At 38.3% G+C, this 25,762-nt stretch overlaps 2 protein-coding genes across 3 annotated transcripts; both read left to right on the forward strand.

The window, feature by feature from the left end:
• The first annotated feature begins 221 nt into the window (after positions 1–221).
• LOC120782954 (S-adenosylhomocysteine hydrolase-like protein 1) lies at positions 222–14,989 on the forward strand. 2 transcript variants are annotated; one of them, XM_040115549.1, is made up of 18 exons: positions 222–325; positions 497–701; positions 4,528–4,639; positions 4,810–4,953; positions 5,276–5,376; positions 5,710–5,812; positions 6,852–6,946; positions 7,232–7,338; positions 7,429–7,545; positions 8,497–8,560; positions 8,958–9,046; positions 9,346–9,416; positions 9,592–9,686; positions 9,814–9,912; positions 10,539–10,607; positions 11,038–11,116; positions 11,468–11,588; positions 11,980–14,989. In XM_040115549.1, the coding sequence occupies exons 2-18, from the start codon at positions 522–524 to the stop codon at positions 11,984–11,986; spliced, it is 1,653 nt and encodes a 550-aa protein (XP_039971483.1). In that variant the 5' UTR covers positions 222–325; positions 497–521; the 3' UTR covers positions 11,987–14,989. The 2 variants fall into 2 exon arrangements, with proteins under 2 accessions (XP_039971483.1, XP_039971484.1); XM_040115550.1 differs by having other exon boundaries at positions 231–308.
• A 759-nt stretch (positions 14,990–15,748) lies between these two features.
• strip1 (striatin interacting protein 1) lies at positions 15,749–25,293 on the forward strand. The gene is made up of 20 exons (XM_040116433.1): positions 15,749–15,893; positions 17,734–17,803; positions 17,911–17,985; positions 18,551–18,685; positions 18,803–18,923; positions 19,321–19,496; positions 19,580–19,707; positions 19,850–20,032; positions 20,242–20,462; positions 20,677–20,742; positions 20,888–20,951; positions 21,083–21,154; positions 21,410–21,484; positions 21,941–22,038; positions 22,473–22,599; positions 22,786–22,886; positions 22,986–23,052; positions 23,173–23,277; positions 23,373–23,577; positions 23,840–25,293. The coding sequence occupies exons 1-20, from the start codon at positions 15,783–15,785 to the stop codon at positions 24,085–24,087; spliced, it is 2,448 nt and encodes an 815-aa protein (XP_039972367.1). The 5' UTR covers positions 15,749–15,782; the 3' UTR covers positions 24,088–25,293.
• The last annotated feature ends 469 nt before the right edge of the window (positions 25,294–25,762 follow it).

Below are 25,762 nucleotides of genomic sequence, written 5' to 3' on the forward strand. Positions count from 1 at the left end.
TTATAGTTTGGAATCGGGAGATATTTATTTCTTTGATTGCAAGTAAATAAAGAAAGTAGAAAATGGGTAATCAAAAGAAAGTTCCATTTGTTTGGCTGCTTTAAGAGCAGACACTGCGCGGTTGTTATTGTTGTTATTACTATTTTCCCACGTACATTGAACGCATCTTAATAAATACCCCGCCCCCCCCCACACACACACACACACACACACACACACAACGTTACTCAGCCAGGTGACAGCTGAGCCAGCAGGGAGATACCGCGGGCTGTGCTCTACACGACAGAACAGCCAACATCACGATAATTGTCAGCGCCAAATCAAAGTAGAGCACTCACAGTCAGATACTTAATTATTGCGTCGGTTTCCCGTTTTTACGCACACGTAATTTGAAAGCATCTCTTCCTCTCGTTGTTGCGGAGACGCCAGCTAGCAGCCGTTAGCTTGAGACGTTACTACCGGAGGAGGCTCAACGAGTTGTTGTATTCCCGTCCAGGTAACGTCAGACAGCCATCGCCAGCATGTCAGAGCCGGCCGGGGACTCGAAGTTGGAGGTGAAGCAGGCGAGCAAAGAGGTGAAAGAGAGCGAAAACGTCGCGGAAAAATATTCAGCCATGACCGTAAGCAAGAATAGCGAAATGAACATGGGTGAGCTGTCGTCCGTCTTCAGCGCTGTGCCCACTCACAAACCAGTAAAAAAGGTAAGACTTCAGCCAGGTCTCTGCATAACGGCACCGTGGCTGACAATTGGATGTTAAAACTCGTTGTAGGCCGTTATACAGTCTGGCAAATGTATACGCTGCTTTTAGTTTTACCAATATTGGAGCTGGCGTTCCTCATTTGAGGCTGCAACCTGTGCACGGGTTCAATTGTGCTCCAGGAAATTATGTTGACAGTAAGTTGCACTAACGTTACAGCCCACAGTAAAACAAGTAACTGTCATCCTTTGGTCCTTTGATAAATAAAGGGGAACATCCTATATTTTAACTCTCCACTTTTAAGACAAAGAAATGTTACATTCATTTACATTTACATTTAAAGGAAAACGAACCATATAGCTGCACCAATCGACCAACACTGAACACAGAGAAACTCAACTAGATTGTCTCTTAATCTTTCACACTTCACTTAACACTTTAACCAACATCTTTCAGTACACCCATTTCACGTGGCATTTATGACCTCCACTTCAACTCACACTTGTAGTTCAACTTTTCGCTTACACTTGGAAGATTTCAAAATCTTTCTGCAATTCAATTTTAACTGCACTGTCGTCCTCTTTCAGTATTTAGATTTTGACTGCTGCTTCGACAAAGAAATACACTGGCAATGATTCACATAACAAGGAGAAACTAACTTGGACTATCTCTCAATCTGTGTGGCCAAATAAAGCCTGTACCTGTTGACCAGGTTTGTGAACCTAAATTGCCTGATTTCCTGACAATATCCACCTCCTGGACAAAAGATTTGTTCGATGTAACACTTAGAAAATTAGGGCGTTATCTGACACTTTAAAGGAACAAGGAAGAGTTGCACCTTGAATTCTTTGGGGGTTGAGAACAGAAAGTATTTGCACACCTCATTGAAACTGGTGCGGACGAATGAATGCAAGTTTCAGACAAAATACTCTCTTTAATCTCTCTCTACAATGAGCAAATGTGTTGCTTAGCTGTGATCAGAAATCTGTCAAATGCAAAGTCTCAGCACTCTCAGCCTGACCTTTATTAGTCAGCCTGGCAGCCTCATTATAGACCAACTGTTTCACATCCTCATTCTCTCTTTGTGAGGGACTTATTATCACTGCAGTCATTAGCTTGCATTATATGGATCCCAATTATTATTATTATTATTATTATTATTATTATTATTATTAGGTAATGCAGTGCAGTGAATTACAAGTCAGGTCATGGTAATGCAGCTAACGTAATTGACCTGTTATTTTGTTTGATCCTCGTAAGAGTAGAATATGTAAAGATACTCTTTCACAAACGTAGCCTTTCACAAAAAAGCAAAGGTTTAATCCCGAACATGATGATAGGACTAATATTGAGCTTTTCCACAGTGAACTAGGGTTGAATACTGGAGATATGAATTACATTGTGGTTCTGTTTGTAAGACAAAGCAGGAAAAATTACTGTCAAATTTAGGTAACAGCTATTTTCATCCGTCATGTGAGGTCAAGGGTAGCTCCAGCCTATTTAGGTTGGGTCGGTAGGACTGTTTGCTGTGGCAGTGTGGTCTGTGCCCCCTGTGATACAGGCTCAAAGCCCAGACAAGGACATTTATACTGTTTTCACAGAAATGTTGTGCTTATGTTTAATGTTTAGGTCAATGGTTATGTCGGCAGGTTAATATTAAGGTATTGGTGGTTAAGTTAAGCTACAAGCTTAGAAATTATCATACATGGGAATTAGGGTGGAGATAGGGTGGAGTTTGGTGTGGCTGTTGTTCTAGGAAGATGGTTATGTAAAATTTTAGCTGCTGTTATAAATCATGTCCATTTAATCAGATTTCTTCCGGTAATCTCTTTGAGGGCTATTAAAAAAAACAACAACAGTGGATAAGTAACAAATACTGTAGGCAGGGAATGATATTGTAGAATATTGTAGGAAAAAGCACAAAGGAAAATATGTTTTATCTTAAAGATTGTTAAAGAGGGACACAATCTCACATCTATGGGGAGACTGTTCAGAATATGGGAGCAAGTGGCCCACAGCAACTTTTTTGTCCCCGAGAGTTCATTTGTCTTGCAGCCAGATCAAACATAAACCTCACAGAGACTTAAACATATGATGCATAAAACATGCTAAAAGTACGTATTATGAAAAAAAACACTATGTAAAACAAACATTAAAACCCACCACGCCAGCTCACAGAAAACATTGCACACCAAGTGAGAGCATAACGTAAGCACGGAGCACTTCCAGCCATCACATTCATCCCAGTCAAAAGTGGTAACAACAACATTATTATCATCATCTCTGCATTAGTTGTGCAGTCTATAAGAAAGGCCTTTGTAATGCAGTGAATAGATACAGTCTTTAACACAGCTCTTTGATAACAAAATCTAAGGGAACCAAAATTTCAATATCAGTGAGGCTTTGGGACCCTGCAACCCAGACTATCCTTTCTAGGGGAAAATATGTTGTGTCTTGTCACCTTAATCTCAAGAAAACAGCTTCACGTTGTTCTTTGTTGCCATGTTATTTTCACTGGTATGCGGAGGTTTTTCAGTATCAGCGCTCAACCCAGAAACCAGAGACTGACCTGACTCTTATTCAAAGATGAGAAGAAGGAGCCTGAGTGACATTAATGACAGGAATGACATTTCACTCACACTGTAGTCTGTAAACTGATTTATTAAGGTCTAATCCAGTCTCCCCATGCTCTGATTCTTTAAATCTCTCTTTTTTCGCTTAGACAATAAAAGAGTTCAGATCTCACCTGGCATGGTAAAGAAAATGAAAACAAAAACATTTCAGAAACTGCTGAGGTGTAAAGATCTGCCTATCCTCTTCTCGATACCTGGACGCACTCACATTGCATGTGAGAAGATAATGTTACCGGACCTAGGGGATTTTTCTCACTGTCTCATGTTGCTTTGATGCATGCAAAATCCCTGTCAACAAAATTATGTCTGGTTTAACTACTGTGATAAAAAGTTAGCTGACCAGGCATAAAGCCAGGTACACACACCTAAACACAAATTCCCTCCCCTTACAGACACACTGTGTGTTTGCTTAACTGGTTATTCGGATCCAGAAAAAATAAAGGATAAGCAGGAGATGAAACTGCAACAAAGCAGCAGAGGCAACAAATCCAAGCAAGCAACGGTAGCACTCATTACATTACATTGCAATGCGTTATTATAATACATTTCACAGGTAATTGTCATTTGTAATGCCCAATGAAATAAAATTTGTTTACCAGACCGCACTGGAAAAGCGATACTGTTAAGTAGCTAATTTCAAACTGGAGAACTGTCTCCATTTTTGTGATTTTTATCTGTCTGGAAGCAAAGCTATAGTAAATGGAGGGGATTTACACAATCATTACACAATCATGAGTAGGAGAGGGCTATCCAAACTAAAATTTGGCTTGGGCAGCTTAATTTGGAACATCTGTCTTGATACAGCGTGATATTTATTTTTGGTTATACAAATAAGATGAATAGTTTGAGTAGGATTATCATGCTGCCAAAGGGCTTTTAGCAAAGACTTAATTTTTCTTTACTCCAATCCACCCAAATCCAGTCAAGGCTGATGCCATGTAAACAAGACTTCAAACAAAACAAAAACAGAAACAGTGCAATTCCAGTTTCTGCTGAAAACAACGAATTCAAGTGGTCTTTCTTTTAAAGTCCTCACCGTACCCCAGCCTCCAGCTGAAGCGTAATTTTGAGCTTTCAAATTACTTTATGGCTTTACATTTTATGGCTAGATCTGTATCCATTTAAATTACTTCAGTTTAACCCCTGTATGAAAGAATTGAATTTAAAGTGTTTAATAAGAATTTTGTTTGTTTTAGCAAATTCAGTTTGTGGAGGACAAGCAGGAGTTCAGCAGGTTCCCAACCAAGGCAGGCCGTCGGTCCTTGTCCCGCTCCATCTCTCAGTCATCCACAGACAGCTACAGCTCCGGTAAGAAGGAGAGACAGCCCGATACATGCATCCACTAGAGTTCAATTTGGGTATATAGATATACATGTTCCTACATATACACATACATACGTATTTGTATATATATATATATATGTATGTATGTGAAAAAACATTTGGTGAGTTCTTTGAAAACCTAGTTTCCTTTACAGCTGCGTCTTATACGGATAGCTCCGACGACGAGACTTCACCACGGGACAAAACACAGGTCAACTCCAAGGGCAGCAGTGACTTCTGTGTCAAGAACATCAAACAGGCTGAGTTCGGCAGACGTGAGATTGAGATCGCAGAACAAGGTAAGACGCTTGAATGTTGTCTAATTAATCTAAACAAAATCCGTCAGGCTTTTTTATATTTGAGCCAAGCATGTATTAAACACACTACTTAGAGAAATTAATAATGTGAAATATAGTTGTGATAAAGAAAAGGAAAATAGCCTGGTATTTTCTTAAAGAGGGCTTTTATCTAGCTATTTTATAGAAATCTGGTCATCTTTCTATTTGATTTCAATCTGTAACGCTGCCTCAGGGAACAAACTTTGAATTTTGTGAGTGTCTTTTTCATCATCCTCATTGCTGTCTCTCCCACTCATCCCTTTTTATGTTTTCTTGTTTTCAGATATGTCAGCCCTGATCTCGCTCAGGAAGAGAGCACAGAGTGAGAAACCATTGGCAGGTGCCAAAATTGTGGGCTGCACTCACATCACTGCTCAGACTGCAGTAAGATTTCTTTCTGACTTTGAGTTTCAACGCTTGAGCGCAGGCTGCAGTGTGATAGTGCCTCTTATTAATCAGGATAGGATTTTAGCTCAATGTAGGATTTTAGGTTTAATCACAGATTCTGCACTACTTGCTGCATAAACAACATGAGTTTTTTTGTAACTTTACACCAACTCTTGTATTATCTGAATCTTAAATTCTTAAAGATTTTAACATTCTGTGTTATTGAATAATAAAATGCACAAATGATTGATCAGTAGTACTTTTGATGAGTGAATAACTTTTTTTCTGACCATTTTCCTCTTCACCTGTTGCTTACCTTTGTGTTTTCAGGTGCTGATTGAGACTCTGGTGGCTCTTGGGGCTCAGTGCCGCTGGACTGCCTGTAACATATATTCTACGCAGAACGAAGTGGCTGCTGCTCTGTCAGAGACAGGTAAGCAGAAGAAATGGTAGACAACATTTACTCAAAAACCATTACTAATTTTACCTACAATCCCATACGTGCTGGTGATAAAACTACAAAGGATTTTTTGAGGTTGAACGCAGGTGATGGAAACTGTTTTTGCCCCCTGTCACCACTGAAGTCTGGAAATCCCGCATATTATATTATTACAAACAATAATGTGTTCGTAACAGACCATGTTATTGGTATAAGGTAGATGTGCTTCTGCCACATGAGCAGCTCGTTTCTTATAGAACCATGGATACTGTTTGGAAATGTTTATTAAACCTTTGAAAAATCAGCCCTGCAGAGATAATTGAAACACATAAAATTTGACATTTAGTGAAAGAACAGCACTACTTGAGCCCTTTATCTGTGGTTGCTATGGGATGGTTTAAGTATGTACTAAATTTCCACTGTAGACCTTTCATGATCAGACAAGCTGAGGGGGATAATACAGATTTAGGAGTCACTCAGTGGAGATCGTGCATTTTTGGGGGGGGGTTGGGTTTGTGTCTACTGTTCAGTAAGTTATTGCTGTGTATAGTCTACGAGCATGGGGAAAAAATATAGAATTTCATTAAACATAGGGCACATAGAAAGCGCAAATTTCCACCATTTTGAACAGTTCTCCAACTTGCTCTTGCACCTAGTAATGATATCCATATAATCTCTCGGGAGCTGTACTGAATGACAATTTCACAAATATGTGTTGTATCATGAATATATTGCTAAGAATTCTAAACCAGATTGGTCAGTGATTTTTTTTATTTATTTATTTTTTTTTTATAAATAATTCACTGTCACAGTGTCAGTAACTTTGTCCTCATTCCCTGTCATACATGACGCGTCAAAAGTGTTTCTTTATGGCAGCACAAAGAATCTAACGTAGTCTCTCCAGTTTCTGTTTTGGAAGAAAAAATGGACTTTGTAACATTCATCGGTCTAGACTACATACAGAAGATGGTAGGCAAACATTGTATTGGTGATGTAAGATTTTTGAAGATATTACCCCTCCATTATGCCTCAGGTGTGGCTGTGTTTGCCTGGAAGGGGGAGTCTGAGGATGACTTTTGGTGGTGTATTGATCGCTGTGTCAACACTGAGGGTTGGCAGCCTAACATGGTATGTGGAAATTTTTTTTTTTAATCTTAGTGAGCGAGCAGTCCACTCTTGAGTCCCTTGGTTTTGTAGCAATAGACTGTGACATGTCAATGATATACTGTATATATACTTAAATTTGTCTCACAATACAAGGCAGATGAAAATGTAAAAATTAATGTGTGATTTCTTTTGACTGTGTATGATCACTGCCGGGCTTTACATTGTGTATTATTCTCTGTCAGTACTGTCTCTTTATTAACACTTGTTCATAAAGAGAAATCATAAATTTTTCCTCTTACCTGTTAGATCCTTGATGATGGAGGAGACTTGACACACTGGATGTACAAGAAATACCCTAATGTATTCAAGAAGATCAGGGGCATCGTAGAGGAGAGTGTCACTGGAGTTCACAGGTAATTTAATGTTTAATAGATATGCACTTCCCATAAATATTTAATTATACACAAACATGAAGTGAAACATTTCTGCCCTCTATTTTCTAGGTTGTATCAGCTGTCCAAAGCTGGAAAACTGTGTGTGCCAGCGATGAATGTAAATGACTCTGTGACAAAGCAGAAGTTTGACAACCTGTACTGCTGCAGAGAGTCAATCCTAGACGGGTGAGTAAGTTTGCGTTTGAGGTATTTAATTGCTGGAAGGCTCAACAACAACAACAACAAAGTACAACTTATGTTTAAACACTAGAACAGTCTGTTTATTGGACAGATTTACAGTGATTTAAGAGGTTTGAAAGAAATATCACATTCAACTAAGGCCCTTCCTCATACCATGAAAACAGCCTGGAGTTTAATAAACTCAGAAACTGCTGTCATGAGGGTCGCTGTTTAACAGTAATGGGTGGACAAGCTCATGAAACATTGTTATCCGCTCCATAAAGATCAAATGCACACATCACCTCAATATATTTTTAAAAAGCTGCTGCCTATGTAATACTCTTCTGTGGTACACACTGCAAACCCTTTGGACTCTACCAAACACTCAGTGAAGCAGCCTCAGATCTTGTTATATTTATTACCCTGCTGTTAATTATCACCAAGGCAGCATATGAATAGTCTTGTACTCTTTAAAAAGGTCTCAACAGCTCTGCATCGGGTCAGTGCTTTCTAGAACTCCCACTCATAATGTATTGCTGTTCCTTTAATTATTTGCAAGGCACACTGATATCTTGTAGCAAGTGTTCCATCATGAGTTATGGCACTCAGTGTTAGAATCATCAGATCTTTAGATTTATTGTACCTGGATGTTTAAGAAAACAGATATATTTGTTTTGTAAAGAGTGAAACCCTCTATTCCACAGACTTGTCATATTATCCAGAACTGTAAAAAGTTATAGTCTTATGGAAAACACATTGCTTGAAACGGCTATCTAGGATAAGTCAGTAATTTTTTTTTATTTTTTATTTTTCTTGGACAGATTATAGTACAAACAAAGCCAAATAACATTTTACCGCTCTATCATACACAGTAAAGATGCCAGATTTTGGAGGTTGACACATTCAAATTTCTCACTTCTTCAAAATGTGCTAATCTTATGTCTCAAACCTCTCTAGCTTGAAGAGAACCACAGATGTCATGTTTGGAGGCAAACAGGTGGTCGTTTGTGGGTACGGTGAGGTGAGACACTGCTTTTAATGTTAACATACCAAACTAATGTTAATCTTATACTGTAGCTGTGAAAACATTCATGATGATACATTGCAATGCTAACAACTCACACAACACAGGCCATGGACTCATAACACAGATAGCTGTCATAATATTTAATTGGGAAAGATTTACCGGCCAGTGAGTATATCTTTGTCTGACTATTGAGAGTAGATGATATTAAAGAATCAATTTTTGTAGGTCATTGACATTAATACGCTTGTCATGTTCAATAACCAGAGCCTAGATGGTTTTGTATTAAGGTGCTTTGTTTTTAAATACTGATATGAGTCATTTCTTGATTAGGGGAAGTTAATCCAAATATGTAACTTTGATAGTCATACAGTATATTATTTTGTTTTTGCAGGTTGGAAAAGGTTGTTGTGCTGCTCTGAAAGCTCTGGGAGCCATCGTCTATGTTACAGAGATTGATCCCATCTGTGCCCTGCAGGCCTGGTGAGGACAACAAGAACTAGGATGATCTCCGTGCCGGATGTATTGACATATATAAATAGGAGAGACAGCAGCAGGGATAACAACATAGTACTGCTGCTTAAGCTAGGCAGAAACTATGTGTGTTATCTAACAAAATACTGTTACATAACTGAGTTAAGCTTAAGCTCAGCTAGTTGGCAGTAACACAGAGGAGCCCAATGAATTTAGTTGATTTTCGATAAATAATAGATACTTCCTGTTTGGCACTGTGCTCCCTGAGGCTGAATGCTGAACCTCTTCTTTCACTTGTGTGTGAACAGCATGGATGGATTCAGGGTGGTCAAGCTGAATGAGGTCATTCGCCAGGTTGATGTCATCATCACATGCACTGGTAACTTGACTTAAAGCCATGCTGGTGTAACTTTGTCATTGAGATGCACATACTTGAATACAGTATACAGTGGTTCGTGGCCCTTTGCACTTTTCTTGAGGGCTCTGTGCTAATTATTCCCCATGTGGCAGATGATATAAATTTATTGAAGGCGAATGATTGTGTCTAATTGCAGGGAACAAGAATGTGGTGACCCGGGACCAGCTGGACCGAATGAAAAATGGCTCCATTGTCTGCAACATGGGTCACTCCAATACTGAGATTGATGTGGTAAGCTAGTGTTTACAATGGAAAAATTCCAAGTTAAATGTATCCTCCAAAAAGTTAATCCTTAAAGACAGGTCAGTCACATTATCAAAAAGAATGTGAGGGTGACTGATACTCGGGTCTCTTCCAGGCTAGTCTTCGGACCCCCGAGCTGACCTGGGAGAGAGTGCGTTCTCAGGTGGACCACGTGATCTGGCCTGATGGCAAGAGAGTTATACTTCTGGCTGAGGTGACTAGGTCTATGTGCCTTGTAATCATAAGTGATACACACAGATGTTGTGCATATGATAAATTCAATGTCAGGTTTTTAGTTTCCTTATTAATAATCTGTGTTAGTCTCATTTGTGGAAAACAAATTGATATTAGTTGACTTGACTTGCTGCAATTTTAGGCAACGGAACATTAAAACACCTACAAATTTAGCATATAACACATTACATACATAGCAAACCAGCAATGCATTCTCCGTTTGTAAGCTGTCATATGATATAATTTTCACTCAAACAGTTGATTATGGAAACTTTGAAATAGATAATTGATAACATTTATTGTTTCGGTCATATGTTTGTTATAATTCTAAATTTACTTCCTTTAATCAGTTACATGGTGGTTAGTAAAAACAGTTCATTTGTAGAAAACGTTCTTAACACAAACCAAACGACCCAGCCGTAACACCCCCTACAGACCACTCAAGTTTCTTACACTAAATAACCAGTCTGACCAGTTTCAATGTCTGGCTTGTGAAGAACACAGCAACATGTGAATATGCAAGGTTTCATTATGTTGGAACAGCGATACTCAAACATAATTGCATTTTGGTATTTTATGTTCTTGATAACATGTTTTCTTCCATAGGGACGTCTCCTCAACCTCAGCTGCTCCACTGTCCCTACCTTTGTCTTGTCCATCACAGCCACCACTCAGGTAACACGTTGATACATGTTGACAGCAGTTAATGACGCAGAGTAGTTATTGTTGAAGTCCACTGCAGATAGCAGAGTATATTGGGTTCACCATGTGCTTTTCCCTTTGATGTAATTATTTGGCCATCCTGGCACACAAGCTCGTGTTCTGACCTGGAAATTACAAATGTCATGTAATAATAAAGCACAAGAGAGCAACAGAAGGTATCTGAGCTGAGCTGGTTTCAGTAACATAAGATAGATTCCTGCATGTAGAGGACATAATCGCATCTCATTGTATACACTACACTTGCAGCTACATGCTGCTTCTGTTCATAGATGTGCTATCATTGCGCTGTAATCAGAAGTTCATAGTTGCATTTATTGGTCTTCATTAAATTCATAATATGCATCCGTTTACAACAGTGTGATTAATGCATGTTTGTTTTCAGGCCCTCGCCCTTATAGAATTGTACAATGCTCCAGAGGGACGATACAAGCAGGATGTTTACTTGCTTCCTAAGAAGATGGGTGAGGATATAGATATTTAACCATGACCTGTAGTATTGAAGTATTTAAAGTCCAATGAGAAACATTACTCATGGCTGGGCTGTAGCAATGAAGTGTGTGAATTCCTTTCTCCCTCAGTCTGCCTTGCGTGTTAGTTTTGAGGGTAAAAGTTTAAGACATGGGATAAGGTGGAAATTGAAAGGGCTCCTCTGAACTTACTCTTGCCCTCTGGTGATGGTGGTGCTGTAACTGATGATCTAAGTCACACTGTGACTGCTAAGTATAGTTCTACCCAGCAGACATAAGTTGATTTCTTGCGTTGAGTCTTGTGAATGTATCTCTCTGTTACTAAACCATATCTGTGTATTTCAGATGAATATGTTGCCAGTCTCCATCTGGCCACTTTTGATGCCCACCTCACAGAGCTTACTGATGAGCAGGCAAAATACCTGGGCCTCAACAAGAACGGTCCTTTTAAACCCAACTACTACAGGTACAGGTCTATAAATTTTTAATATCAGTTTTATTCCTTATCAATTAATTTGTGGATGCGGTGATTCAGTTATTATTGTTCATCCATTACATTTTACAACATAATGAAAAATATCCACCACAAATTATTAGAGCCCAAATTGATATCTTAAGGTTGCTTATTTTACCAGACCAACAATCATAAAACCTGAACAATTTCATACAGAAAAAAGTAACCTCATATTTGAGTAGCTGCAATAAAAAGTTGATTGGTATTTTTGGACTTGATTAATAGATTGTAGTACGCTGCTCAAAAAACACACAAAAACATGTTTAAAATCATTTTAAAAAAATGCTGTTAATATTTTCTCTGTTAGGCCTTTCTCAACTCAATCTGTTTTTGGTGTTCGCAGGTATTAGTCTGCAAGGGAACCACCATCAGCACAGTTAAATGTGGACGGTAACATTACCTATCCCTCAGATAAACAAAAGATTTATGTATATTGAATTTATACTCTCCACAGGATGCAGAGCATATATTTAGTTGTATTTTACTGACCACAGCAAGTTTTTACCTCACTTGCTACTTCCTACGGATGATGGACATGGCACCCAGCTGGCTATGAAACGTCAATGTAACTACAGCACTTACATCTGCTGTTTATTTTCTGGTACATCTGTTTCAATACCTGCTGACTCCTAGGTTATTTAGAGTTCTGATAGATATTGAATAATGTATCAATATATGGTGTCAAATAACTGTGAAAGGGAAGGATTGCAGTTGTTGTGAAATTTTAATGGTTAGTTGTGAAATCTGTTAAACCTTCAGCGACATTTTTGATATAAACATTGTATCAAATTCCTCCATGTAATGCAAAAGAGACATTTGAAACGCAAAACCGACAAAGCTGTTTAGCCACCTTTAGCTCGTTGGTTTGGCTCTCTTGTCAACCTCCTGAATGAAGCTGTTGGCAGCCTTTTCCAGAAAAGAAGCTTAGACAAACCTAGTCTGGCACAAAATGTCCCAACTCCTGGCTCGTGAAAAAAGTCAAATGTTTTTCTCCTAAGTAGGTAGACTGGGTCACAACAAAAAGGCCAGTGAATATTGGACTTAAATGTATCAGAAATTTGGCCAGAAATTTGACAAATTAGATGAAGCTGTGTGTCTGCTAGGTGCTGAAGTCAGCAATTGTTTTGCATACAAATGAGCCATAACAACTTAATAAGCTGATTGTAAATCAATGCTGTGTATCTGTGAGTCTGTTTTGGAGTCTTTCTACCCCCAGGGTGGTGGGGAAGAAAAAGCAGCTTTAAAGTTTTCTTTCTGTTTGATGCGGCAGCACTCACTCGCTTAATACATTCCATCCACAAGATACAGAAGAAATGTCCTGACCTCTGTAGTACCATCACCGTTACTGCTAACATTCAGCAGATATGGGTAAAGAGGAACTTGAGTGCTTTTAGACTATGGCAAAAATAAGAAGAGAGCTTGGCATTTATTTTCTTGAAAAGATGTGTCCATTTTTGAGGTTTTTGGTGGTCTGGTAAGAATAGTATCTGCAGCTCAGGGCATTCAAATATCTCAAATTATCTGTAAATATATTTTTACCACATCTTCACTGTCGGACGTTAGTATCCATGTCTAATCTCACTGACATTCTAATGAAATTACTATTTACAGTAGAGGTGTAAAAAAGTTTAGATAATTTGATACTGTATGATCTATACCACCTGTCTAGAGTACATCAACTATTGCAGCTATGTATATTCTTTGTAATGCATGTTGAGCAGTGTTAGATACAGTATGTTTATACTGTACATGCAACAGCATCTGATGAGCCAGTCTAATAATGGTATTTGCTGAAGTGCAACATTTAGTTTCTTTTTTTTTTTTTTTTTTTAGAATTCTCACAGGACTCTGATCTTGTTTTAACTAGAGGATGTCTGTTTTTCTATTAAAGATTTTAACAACAGAAAAGTAATCTTACATCCTCAAATGCTGTGGGCCTAGACATGGATAAACTTTGTTGTCAACACATTTGCCTGGTCAGATGTGTTAACTTTACCTCTGTGTTATCTTGCTCTTTTGCACCATTATTATAGCTATTCTAATCACACATTGTTTTGATTTGTTTCCTGAAATGTTTCATTGTTTAAAAGGCTTAAGCAGTGTTTAGTGAGGCTTGTTAAATGCACAAGTTCAGTATACCACATTTACTTCTCTATATTCACATGTCACATTTTTTTAAGATTTGTGTCCACATTGGAAAACGTAGTTGAGGTGAATGTTTTTGGGTTTTTTTAATTCAAACTATATAGTGGGAAGGTAGTTGTTCTTGCTGAATTTGAAGCTCTTCAACACAATTCAACATGCTGTACTTTACGCTGGTGGCCTGTGGGCCGATCTTAATCCACACAGTTGACAGTATTACTGTCCCTGCCAAGGGTTCAGCACCTTGTTACCTTGTTAAGGTGTTGCTCTGCATCCAGTATCACCCTGCCTCACCCTTCAAAAACCTTAAACTTTTCGTGCAGTTACAGGTAACTCCTGTATTTATTTTGTGCAGTAATTTAATTTTTTCTCTTTTTTAATGAGTTGATTTTAGTCACTTACTGCCGTTTATTGAATATTAGCCTACACTGTGCTACTATGAAATGCTTTCATCTTTGCACAAGCAGCTTTAAAGGCAATAGAGCCAAGGACATTCAGTGAGGAAATCATTGTCAGCAAGATGAGCACTGTAACCATGGTTACTGGTCAGTTGGCAGTGCCTTGTGGCTCACTTAGCAATTTTTATTCACACGTACAACTGTGTTTTTCTCCAAGTATGGTAATGCCCAACATGGTTGTTATTCTGCAATATACAATATAGCTATGCAGCAAAAAATACTCACTTGAGTCGAAAATATTTTACTTACTGCAGTGTTGGAGAGCTATTAAATCACGTAACTTAAATATGCATTAATCTAAGATCACTAACAGTTTCAGACTTTAGAAGGCAACATTTTACATTATGGTGTTCTTTTGTACTTTTTACATTGATTTTAATGTCTATTTTTAATTCCAGTCTTATTTCTTTCAACAATCATACATTGTAATGACTTGCAGTGATCATAATAGCACCATGCCTTTTATAATGACTCCCTCTTGCTTTAATCAATAATAAGGCTTGTGTTACCCTAGTTTTAACTCTGTTACAGAGACAAATGAATGTGTTATTTCTGGAGTACACAGCTTTACTCTTGTCAATTGAAATAAAATAAGCATACCACTGTGATTTGACAGTTGTGCACTGTTGCTGATTTTATGTTTCTGCAAATGATGTATTAGTGATAAAGTAGGCCTATATTTTCAACATTGTAGTTTAGACAATTTCAGTAGCATACACCCTGTTACATTTCTGTGCACAATTCCCTTTAATAAACTGCTGTTTAAATTTGAAAGTGGCTGAGATACATCATTTAACTGACACTAGGCCGCACCTGCTGTATCCAACAAATGTATTGCCTATAGCCGACATGTCACAAGTACGGATAAGTATTGGATAGAGTCATGCCTGGCTTACCAACCAGGCAATGTGGCCAACTGCTGCAGGCCCTCAAACCCCCAGGGGCCCCCTAAAACCTCAGATTCACTATTTGGCAGTTGCCTTGTGGTAATAAGACTCATTGTAATTTAATTTGGGAATATGCGAGTATGCACTACTAAAGCATAACATCAATTTATACGATAAGGGACTTGAGGTGGTTACTGTTTTATACATTATATTGATGCCCTGCCCTGCCAAAATCTTTTTTTTTTTTTTTTAAAGCTAATATTAAGTTTACATGGTGCATTTTCCTGAATTAATTTGTGTTGAATCAAATTATCACAGATATCCTGGAGCCAAATATTCCAGGAATAATGTACATGATGCACAGGGAAGAGGAGTACTATATAATGATGTAGATGCTGCAGTGGGAACATTGAGAAATAGAGATTATCTTTGTTTTATTGAAATTCCATCATCACATTAAAGTATAAAACCAGAGAAGGAATGAAAAATTAAAAAGGGAAAAGACATAGACAAGACGATTATGAGCCAAAGAAACAAACACCAAAATAAGTATGGCAAAAAAAAAAAGATCAACAGTTTTGATAAAATATGACGGACTGCACAGCCGATGTCTCGCAGACCAGTTCTCGCGAGAGGACACTGCGCCCAAAAAAAAAATAATGGACATCGGTGGGAACGGTGGTGGGCTACCTGTAAACAATAAACAGAGAGCCATGCTACCGAACAAAAGCAGGGGCGAATTTACCCGCAACCCAAGAAAAGATTCAGAGGTATGTAGATAGGAGTCTATGATTTTTAGTTAACCATAAACAGACAAGGCCTTTTTTGTTACTGCTGTAACACACAACAGTAGCTAACTTAGCTCTGGCATGCTAATGTAGCCTAACTGTCATTTCCAACATGACTCGGCAACGTAAACTAACAACGGCAACCGAGGTTCTTGAAATTGTTTAATTAATGTACCTACAGATTTGCAGTGTTTCATTTGTAGTCTATTTGTAGGCCATTTATATAACGTTGAACTGCAGTGTAGCAGAGCGGAGGCTAGTTAGCTGATGTTAGCTAGCCACAGGCCAGAATGAACTGTCTGTCAGGAACCTGGGGACCTGTTGAAAACTGAATCTTTCAGGTCCTGTTTAAAAGGCTCCTCTTTTTTTATTCATTGGCCTGGTGTAGTAATGTAATTTAGATATAAATATCTATAACATGAAGCCCTCACCCTTGTAAGGAAAGGAAAGCGAGTGACTGTGAAAGATTTCTGATGGTTTCTGATGGTGCAAGAAAATCACTTCCAGACTCTGCTCTGTTGTAATGGTTTGAAAAAAAAATCAGACAATACATAGAAAACACACAAACAGAAGACATTAGAATCCCATCTTAAGCCACTGTAGCACTAAATGTGATTCATAGGAATTTCTCTGTATGCCATAACCTCATGTATCATCAACAGCCAGTTCTTATAAATGATAGACTCCCCTAAAGTGGTGGAGGAAGCACCACCTATACTAAAGGTGCAGTAGAATCTCTACATTGTAAAATAAACCCCATCACAACGAAAACTTGTGCATTTAAAAATGTAGTTTTGTAATCAAAATGCACTTGTAAATGAAGTATAAAAAGTAAAACTAGTAATAATGCAGCAGAATTGCCTCTTTCATTATGTTTTATTATTACGCATACTATGTTTTTACGGATACTATTACTGATAACTTAAGATTTAAGCAGCTTTTTAATGTTGCAGCTGGTCCAGGTGGTGGTAACTTTAAATATGTTCTATTCAGTTCGATAGTTAAATCTATAATATTAAATTATAATTTATAAACTGATCATATGTTTTGTATACAAAATCTGAATCTGTAGAGTAACTAGTAACTGAACTACTTTTCCAATTTTTCTGAATTTTTTTAGCAGGATAAAGGTGTCCAACCTGTATCTTTTAAAAAAAAAAAAAAAGCTGATAATATGCCAGTGCTTCTAAACCAAAATAATGTCTTAGCATCAAATTACTCATGCCCTGCTACTTTCTGATGTTTTCGATTTTACACTTTGTGGCTCTATATTTCATTGTGATTTACGAGGTTGAGGAAAACTCATGTCAGAATACAAGTGTACCAACATTTGGATAGTTAGATGATGAACTGACCAAAATCATAAAAAAAGGTAAAAGAGAAAACATTTTCCCACACAAGCCCCAGTGGTATCTAATCAAACACTAGTTGTTTGTGCTGTTCAAAACAATTAAAAATTAAATTTTAAAAACTGAACAGCAACATGTCTTTCCAGAAAGATCTCCTGCCTTCTCTGGATAACTCACAGGCTCACAGAACAGTTTTCATAAGGGCCACTAAAATGGATAATAGAGAGGTCTGTGTATTACCCTGACTAATGGCTAGATACCACTAGGGACAAGTGAGAAAAGGTGTGTGTGTGTGTGTGTGTGTGTGTGTGTGTGTGTGTGTGTGTGTGTGTGTGTGTGTGTGTGTGTGTGTGTGTGTGTGTGTGTGTGTGGTAGATATAGATCAGGTCAGGTAGATATATTATTTTGTAACTGGTAGCTCTTTGTCCAGTGTAATTTTTTCTTTAATCATAATACCATGTAATGTGTCACAGGGGTTGTCCGAGTCTCCAGACCTGGAGTTTGAATATGCTGATACAGACAAGTGGGCTGCAGAGCTGTCAGGTGTGTGGTTTGTTGTCACATTTTGTCATCACGGAGACAGAGATTTCCTGACTCCATTTTGTACCCCTGAACTCAGATTATTCATATAATCTGTATGTTTGTTCCAGAGCTGTACAGTTATACTGAAGGACCAGAGTTTGCTCTTAATAGGAAGTGCTTTGAGGAAGAATTCAGAACACATGGTAGGTAGTTAAACTTATACACACACTCAGTCAAATCTTAATTAATTAATCATTAACAATTTATTACAGCTAAGAGGATGAAACTACATTCAGTTAGCAGTTTTATTAGGTACACCTATCTAAAACTAATGCAGTCCAATACAACATTCCTTCAATAAATCCAACAAGGTTAAATGTTGAATTTTTGTTGTAACTGTGTTAAAGAGTTGTTGATTCAACTGCATGATCATTTTGGTGGATGTGGTCTGTGGTGCTGTTAAACTGTATTACATTATGTTGACAAGTTTTCCTATTATTTTGTCCACCCTATTCAAATAACAGGCACACTTCTTTGTGTAATGCAATAGATGCACACACTACAGGATCCAAAATGATCGTATAATTGAATCAACACGTCTCTAGAACAGTTTCAATAAAAACTGAACATTATAACCTTCATGAAGGGAGGATTTATTGCAGGACTGTTGTATTAGGCTGCATTAGTTTTAGCTAGATGTACCTAGAAACCTGGCAAATGAGAGTATGCCTATAACAGCTTATTATCGCCACTTCTACTGTACCTCAGTGTCTGATAAGAAGTGGACCGAGCTTGATGCAGCTGAGCACAGAGCTCACGCTATGCGCCTCTTGGACAGTCTGGAGGTGATTGCCCGGGAGAAGAGGCTGAAGGTTGCCAGAGCCATTCTTTACATGGCTCAGGGTCAGTCCACATCCTTGGCTTAGCATTTAGTGATTTTGAATTAAAATTGAATGAAATGAAAATCTTGCTAGAAGTGGCGTTGATCAAAGAGGTTATTCCCATTTTCTTTCTCTGTAGGAACCTTTGCAGAGTGCAGCTCTGAGGCTGAGGTGCAGCACTGGATGAGATACAACATCTTTCTGCTCTTGGACGTTGGGACCTTCTCTGCTCTGGTGGAACTGCTCAACATGGAGATTGAGTATGTTTTCCATCAGTTTTCTAGCCTTGCAGGAGTGAACCTTAATCCTGAAAACCTTAGTTTTCACTATAAGATATTAGTGGAAAACATGGAAAACCTTGATTGACATTCAAAAGTGCTACAGCTTAAACATGTATGAGAGCCAGCACTTAATCTGACTTTGAACCAAGGGTATTATGTGGTTTTACCTTTTTCAACTTTTTGATTGATAAAAGTCTTGAGTCAATCAACAAAAAATGTGTGTCGATTGGAAAAAATCAGCTTTAGATTTGCAAGATCACAATAAGGAAAAAAAATATGTATAGGTTTTGTAAAGGTCCAAGTTAATGAATTTTTTTGGTGTCAAAATTTCTGTGTGGTGAATCTAATATTATACGATCCATTTTCTGTCTTTCAGTAACAGCGCTGCCTGTAGTAGTGCTGTGAGAAAACCAGCCATTTCCCTTGCCGATAGCACAGACCTCAGAGTGCTGCTCAACATAATGTACCTGATGGTGGAAACAATCCAACAGGATGACCCTTATGACAGGCCTGAATGGAAAATCATCAGGGAAACCTTCAGAACAGAACTAGGTAACTTTTATCAGAGTATTTAACGCTGTAGTCATTGTATGGAAATAAACAAAATCTGTAATTGCCTGGTTTCTGTAATCCAGGATCTCCGCTGTTCAACAACGAGCCCATTTCTGTCATGCTGTTTGGTATGGTTACCAAGTTCTGCAGTGGTCATGCCCCCCACTTCCCAATGAAGAAGGTGCTATTACTGTTGTGGAAGAGCATACTGGTAAGAGATGGAAAATCGGCCGTTCATGACTGTTAACTCTAATTCCTGTTTGCTCACATTAAATTCTCCGACATTATCCTGCAACCAAAAAAAAGTCACATCTGGAGTTGAGAGACATGTTAAATCCGCTGTTCCATTTCAGTTCACACTTGGAGGGTTTGACCAGCTCCAAAGCATAAAGGTTCGTAAGCGTGACGAACTGGGTCTCCCCCCTCTCCCCGAGGACAGCATTCGGGTTATACGCAGTATGAGGGCCGCTTCTCCTCCTGCATCTGCATCTGACCTCATAGAGCAGCAACAAAAACGGGCACGCCGTGAACACAAGGTAGTTATTACTGCTGCTCCCTGCTCTCAGACCAAAGATAGTGTGGGTTAAAGCTGACTGTATAGTTCTATAAGCAATGCACTTAAATAGTTGCATTTTGCATTAGGGCAGTAGTAAGAGTGTAGTGGCAGGAGTCATCTGAAATAATAACAGTTCTGCTCCACTCACAATGTCACAACGTCTTTACTGTTTCCTTGTTCGTTACACAGGCCCTGATCAAACAGGACAACCTGGACGCATTCAATGAAAAGGACCCTTACAAGGCAGATGACACTCGTGAGGACGAGGATGACAACGATGACAACGACAACTCTATAGAGGCAGAAACGTTCCCACTGGAAAGGGATGAGGTGATGCCTCCACCTATTCCTCACCCTCCATCAGAGAGGGTGTCCTTCCCCAAAGGTCTGCCGTGGGCTCCTAAAGTCAGGTACTTTTCAGTCTGGCTGGATAATAATACTTCATTTTTAATGACTTTTGTGTTGGGGGAAAGATTACTGTATGTGCCTTTTGTTATTTATCTTTAAGGAAAACATGAGGAGGAGAATTTATTTATTCCTTCCTCATGTACACAAATCAAGGATAAACATTTGAAGATTAACAGTCCCGTTATGTTTTTGACATTATTGCCTTTGCTCCAACAGGGAAAAGGACATTGAAAATTTCCTGGAATCAAGTAGAAGTAAATTCATTGGTTACACACTCGGGAAGTAAGTTTGCTTTTCGTTGGCTACAACCAAAAGTGACTTAACAGATCAAATTTGTACACTGAACAAAAAATACCTCTCACTATTTTCTGTACGTGTGCTGAAATAATGTATTAAAGCATAGTTATTTTTTGTGCATGTCTTGCAGTGATACAGATACAGTCGTTGGATTGCCCAGGCCAATTCATGAGAGCATCAAGACGTTAAAGCAGGTAATACATGACATTTTTCACAGTATTTCATCAATTTTGTTTTTACCAAGAGAATATCTTAAGAATTCTGCATAGTTATAGTGTTACTGGACATAAATTTAATAAGTAATTTATTTATTTTTTTCCCCCAGCACAAGTACGTCTCCATAGCGGAGGTACAGATGGCAAAGGAGGAGGAGTTTCAGAAAACCCCTCTGTCTGGTGTAAGTGGAAACAAAAATCAATATATTAATTTGTTTTGAATAAAACTGGTTTTGAATCAGGAAACACACATTACTCTTGTCACCTAACATTTTTGTAATATGTAGTAATAAGTGTAATAAATAAATATGTATTTCTAAATAAGCAATATAATACACTGACATCACATGTTGCAAAGTAAACTCTTGAACCTTCGTGTCATGGTAAAATTATTTTGTGTCCTTCATGTCTCTTGTTTCCTGCTTCCTTGTCTTCAGGGTGAAGAGGAAGTGGAGATGTGCGCCACCGAGCTGCTCTATCAGGGAATCCTGCCCAGTTTGCCTCAATACATGGTCAGTGTGTCCGGGGCTGGTAATTTCAAGGGCCGTGCATTTTATGCTGATTTGGATCACTCAATACAGTCCGTTATATAGTTTGACACTTCACACAGTATTTACTGTTTACACTCTCATTTGGACTAAAACTTTTGGTGATTTAATGGATACAACTATATAACTATTTAGTGTATAGTTTTACATTGTGATCTCTTAGCCATCACTGAAATATTGAGTGACAGAATATCAGGCAGTTACATTTTAAGTAACCAAGCAAGTAAAGTAACTCACGTCCAATGCTGCAACTGTAACAAACATCTGATAAACACCAGTACTCCAGCACTTAAAGTTTATGAACCTGTTATTAGCCTACCGTTATTACAGTAAAGGTGAGAGAGAGATGTGTAGTTCACATAATAAGATGGTTGTTTGGACATGGTGGTTCGATACACGGCGTCTCTCTCTGAATTTCAGATTGCTCTGCTGAAGATCCTGCTGGCAGCTGCTCCAACCTCCAAAGCCAAAACAGACTCCATCAACATCCTGGCAGATGTGCTACCGGAGGAGATGCCGTAAGTGCTTATGTGCCTCTTAAAGGGTTCAACAGCTTTTACTGGTTCGTTCTGCAGTTCAACGTTATGTTCTGAACAAGGAAAATATCCTAACTGTAGTAGCAACATTAAAAATACATTAACACGTGAAATGGAGAGGGTTTACTAGTATCTGCTTGACTTTTCAAAGTGAATGCAGGCAAACAGATCATGTTACTGGAATTTGTTTCCTTCCCCCTTATGAAAAAGCAGCAGAACAGTAAGGAACTATAAAAAGACACGTTATCAGTGTAGGCATGTAACCATATCAAGGAGTAATCCAAGATTGATTAGCCATGGTTCTGGCTTGCAGGCTTTAAAAGGTTATCAATTCACTGTGAAGAGTAAAGACTGGTGATTTTCTGGCTTGTGAGGCTTCTTGAAGAGATACTAATCTTCTCTGTCTGACTCTGCAGGACCACAGTGTTGCAAAGTATGAAACTTGGTGTTGATGTCAATCGACACAAAGAGATCATTGTAAAAGCCATCTCTGCAATCCTGCTGCTGCTGCTCAAACACTTCAAACTTAACCACATCTACCAGGTACGGATATCACGCACGTGTTAACTCACAATTCAGTGTTTCATCTAACTGTATTAGATATTTCCCCCAAATATTTCAAAATATTAAATCATTTCTTCATCTAATTTTTGTTTATTTCACTTTGATTTTAAGGAAATTGCCCCTTTTTAACTGAATATTGTATGTCTTTCTGTGCTGTTTTCGTAGTTTGAGTACATGGCTCAACACCTGGTGTTCGCCAACTGCATCCCCCTCATTCTGAAGTTCTTCAACCAGAACATCATGTCTTATATCACAGCTAAGAATAGGTACTTTCAGGGCTTCTATAAATAACAAAAGTCATGAGTCATGTTTATAATAAATGTCATTCCACAATTTCACTACTCTCAATTTTCTTTCCCCAATAGCATTTCAGTACTTGACTTTCCATACTGTGTTGTGCATGAGCTCCCGGAGTTGACTGCAGAGAGTCTGGTAAGTTTTTTTTTTTTTTTTTTTCATTTCTACTTTGTACTTGTCGCCATCTGGTGAAGCACAGCATTGCATTGGCTGCTTATGTCCAACTTTTAAATTGTAACGTCAATCATTTCTCAGGAAGCGGGAGACAACAATCAGTTTTGCTGGAGGAATTTGTTTTCCTGTATTAACCTGCTGAGGATTCTCAACAAACTGACCAAGTGGAAGCACTCCAGAACCATGGTGACAGCGCCTCACATCAAATTTACCATGACAGATAAATCATGCCTAAAAAATCTCAAGGGTATAGCTCTTAACACCAATCATTTCTCTCACAGATGTTGGTGGTGTTTAAATCCGCTCCCATCCTGAAGAGGGCGCTAAAGGTCAAGCAGGCCATGATGCAGCTCTACGTCCTCAAGCTGCTCAAAGTGCAGACCAAATACCTGGGACGTCAGTGGAGGAAGAGCAACATGAAGACCATGTCCGCCATCTATCAAAAGGTCCGTCATCGCCTCAATGATGACTGGGCTTACGGAAATGGTGAGTGGAAGCGTGAACCGCACAGCACGCCTCAGACAGTAGAACTGCGAGTATGTTTAAATTCAGTGATGATAGAAGCTTCAGCTTATTGATTTGCAGAACATTTCCAGTTGTTTGCAGTGAAGCGTATTTGGTCCAAGTAAAGCTGAGACGTTAGTCGACTGTTCCGACAGAAAATCAAGGCAAACTATTCTGATAATCAAATAATTGTTAAAGCAGGCAGAAGTACACTAAATATGATTTGCTGTCTCTCGGGGAGCAGATCTGGATGCCCGTCCCTGGGACTTCCAGGCCGAGGAGTGCGCTCTGCGGGCCAACATCGAACGTTTCAACAGTCGCCGCTACGACAAGAGCCACAGCAATCCAGATTTCCTGCCTGTAGACAACTGTCTGCAGAGTGTTCTAGGACAGCGGGTGGACCTGCCCGAAGACTTCCAAATGAACTATGACCTTTGGCTGGAGCGGGAGGTCTTCTCCAAACCTATTTCCTGGGAAGAACTGCTACAGTGAGAATCATCCACGGCTGACATCCTCATGGTTTTTAAAAAAATCGAACTGTTTCAATCAGGAGTTCAGAGAAACCACTGACAGTGCTCTCACTGATCAAAACTTGATGAAAGCATTATGTTACACGATCTGTACAGACTGAAGATGACTGGTGGATTTCACTCTCAAAAGTCGCCCAGGTGTCAACTTTCAATCATCACGTTGGATCGGTGGGGTTTTACAGTTTGATCAGGCCTCCAATCAAATGCTTTTTGTGATGAACTTTTGCCTTTAAGAATTTTAGCATTATTGTAATTTCAGTCACTTAGACTTTTCCCACACTAATGCTACCCACAGTTTTTTTTTTTTGTTGTTTTTTTTTTTAAATTAAATAGCTGAAAATTATTTCAATGCTAAATCCCGCTCTGTTTGTGGACGTAATCTCAACTCCTACCATACATTTACAGGTGTTTGCTCTGTGTGCCTCTTACCTGCTACAGATGGTCAGTAACTTTGACATGGAAGCACTACAAGACAGTATGTTCACTCTGAATTTCAAAGAAATGTATTTGGAATAAATTTTATGTTTTAAATGTTAAGAAGTGGCAGGGCTCGACACCTTTAAGAAATAAATATAACATTCCTTGTGTTCATCTCTTAAGTTTATCTTCTTCAGAGAGATGAAAGGAATGAGGGGGAGTTCTTTTTAGTCATAATTTCTGTATGTACAAATAAAAACATGTCTTTCTTTCTAATAATTCTTACCTGAAGGGGATACACTTCACCCTTTTTTGTTCTGTTGCATTTGCAAATGATTTCAATTTTATTTGCTTTTTTCTGAGTGTCTCACCTGATTGCTGCCTACATACTTTTCCCCTGGGACCATTCAGACATGGTACATACAAGCTTGAATTTTTACATCAAGAGAATCTTGATTTGTTAAAACTGGTTGCACATGTTGCCATAATTTGATTGTGTGAAAGAAAAATGAATCGTCAAAGCTCTGGTTTGAGATGAGTGTTTCTGATCAGACAGGTGTTTTCAACTGAAGTGCATAACTCAAGTGGAACAAACAAATGCCAGTTACAGAGCCATTTTCCTACTCCTTTTTCTACTTTTCCACTTTGTTTTTTTTTTTTGGGTTTTTTTTTTGGTTTTATTATAAAGGTTAAGGAAATGAGAATACATGTAAATTGTGATACTTATTTATCATGGCTTTGTCTGTTTTACATTGACTTAAATACTGTAATAAAAGTATACTGTCATTCATGTTGCATTTATTTTTCTTTTTTATTCTATAACTTTTGGACTTCATTACGATTAATTTCTTCAGTTTGCACTATGTCAGAAAATCATTTCTCATGTTGACAGAAGATAATAAAACAATTTGACAGCAAATTCTATTTATATTAATCTATTCATATTTATACTGTTACAGATTGGTGAGAAATGTGTAAAATATATACAATGTATTTGGGTCTTCACATGACAGTACTGCCAACATTCTGGTACAGTACATGTGTATGTTGCTCTTATTTTGACCACTGAGGATATTAGATGCTCAGCTTTTTAAATGTGTACATGACAGGTACAATCACAAAGCAAGAAAGATGACAATTTTTACCACTGTAAAAGTAACATGTCATAAATAGTTTCCCTTTTGCATTAAAATCCATTCATCTGTGCAAAAAATCACAGT

Source organism: Xiphias gladius, chromosome 21 (assembly GCF_016859285.1).
Source record: "Xiphias gladius isolate SHS-SW01 ecotype Sanya breed wild chromosome 21, ASM1685928v1, whole genome shotgun sequence".
Classification (NCBI taxonomy): domain Eukaryota; kingdom Metazoa; phylum Chordata; class Actinopteri; order Istiophoriformes; family Xiphiidae; genus Xiphias; species Xiphias gladius.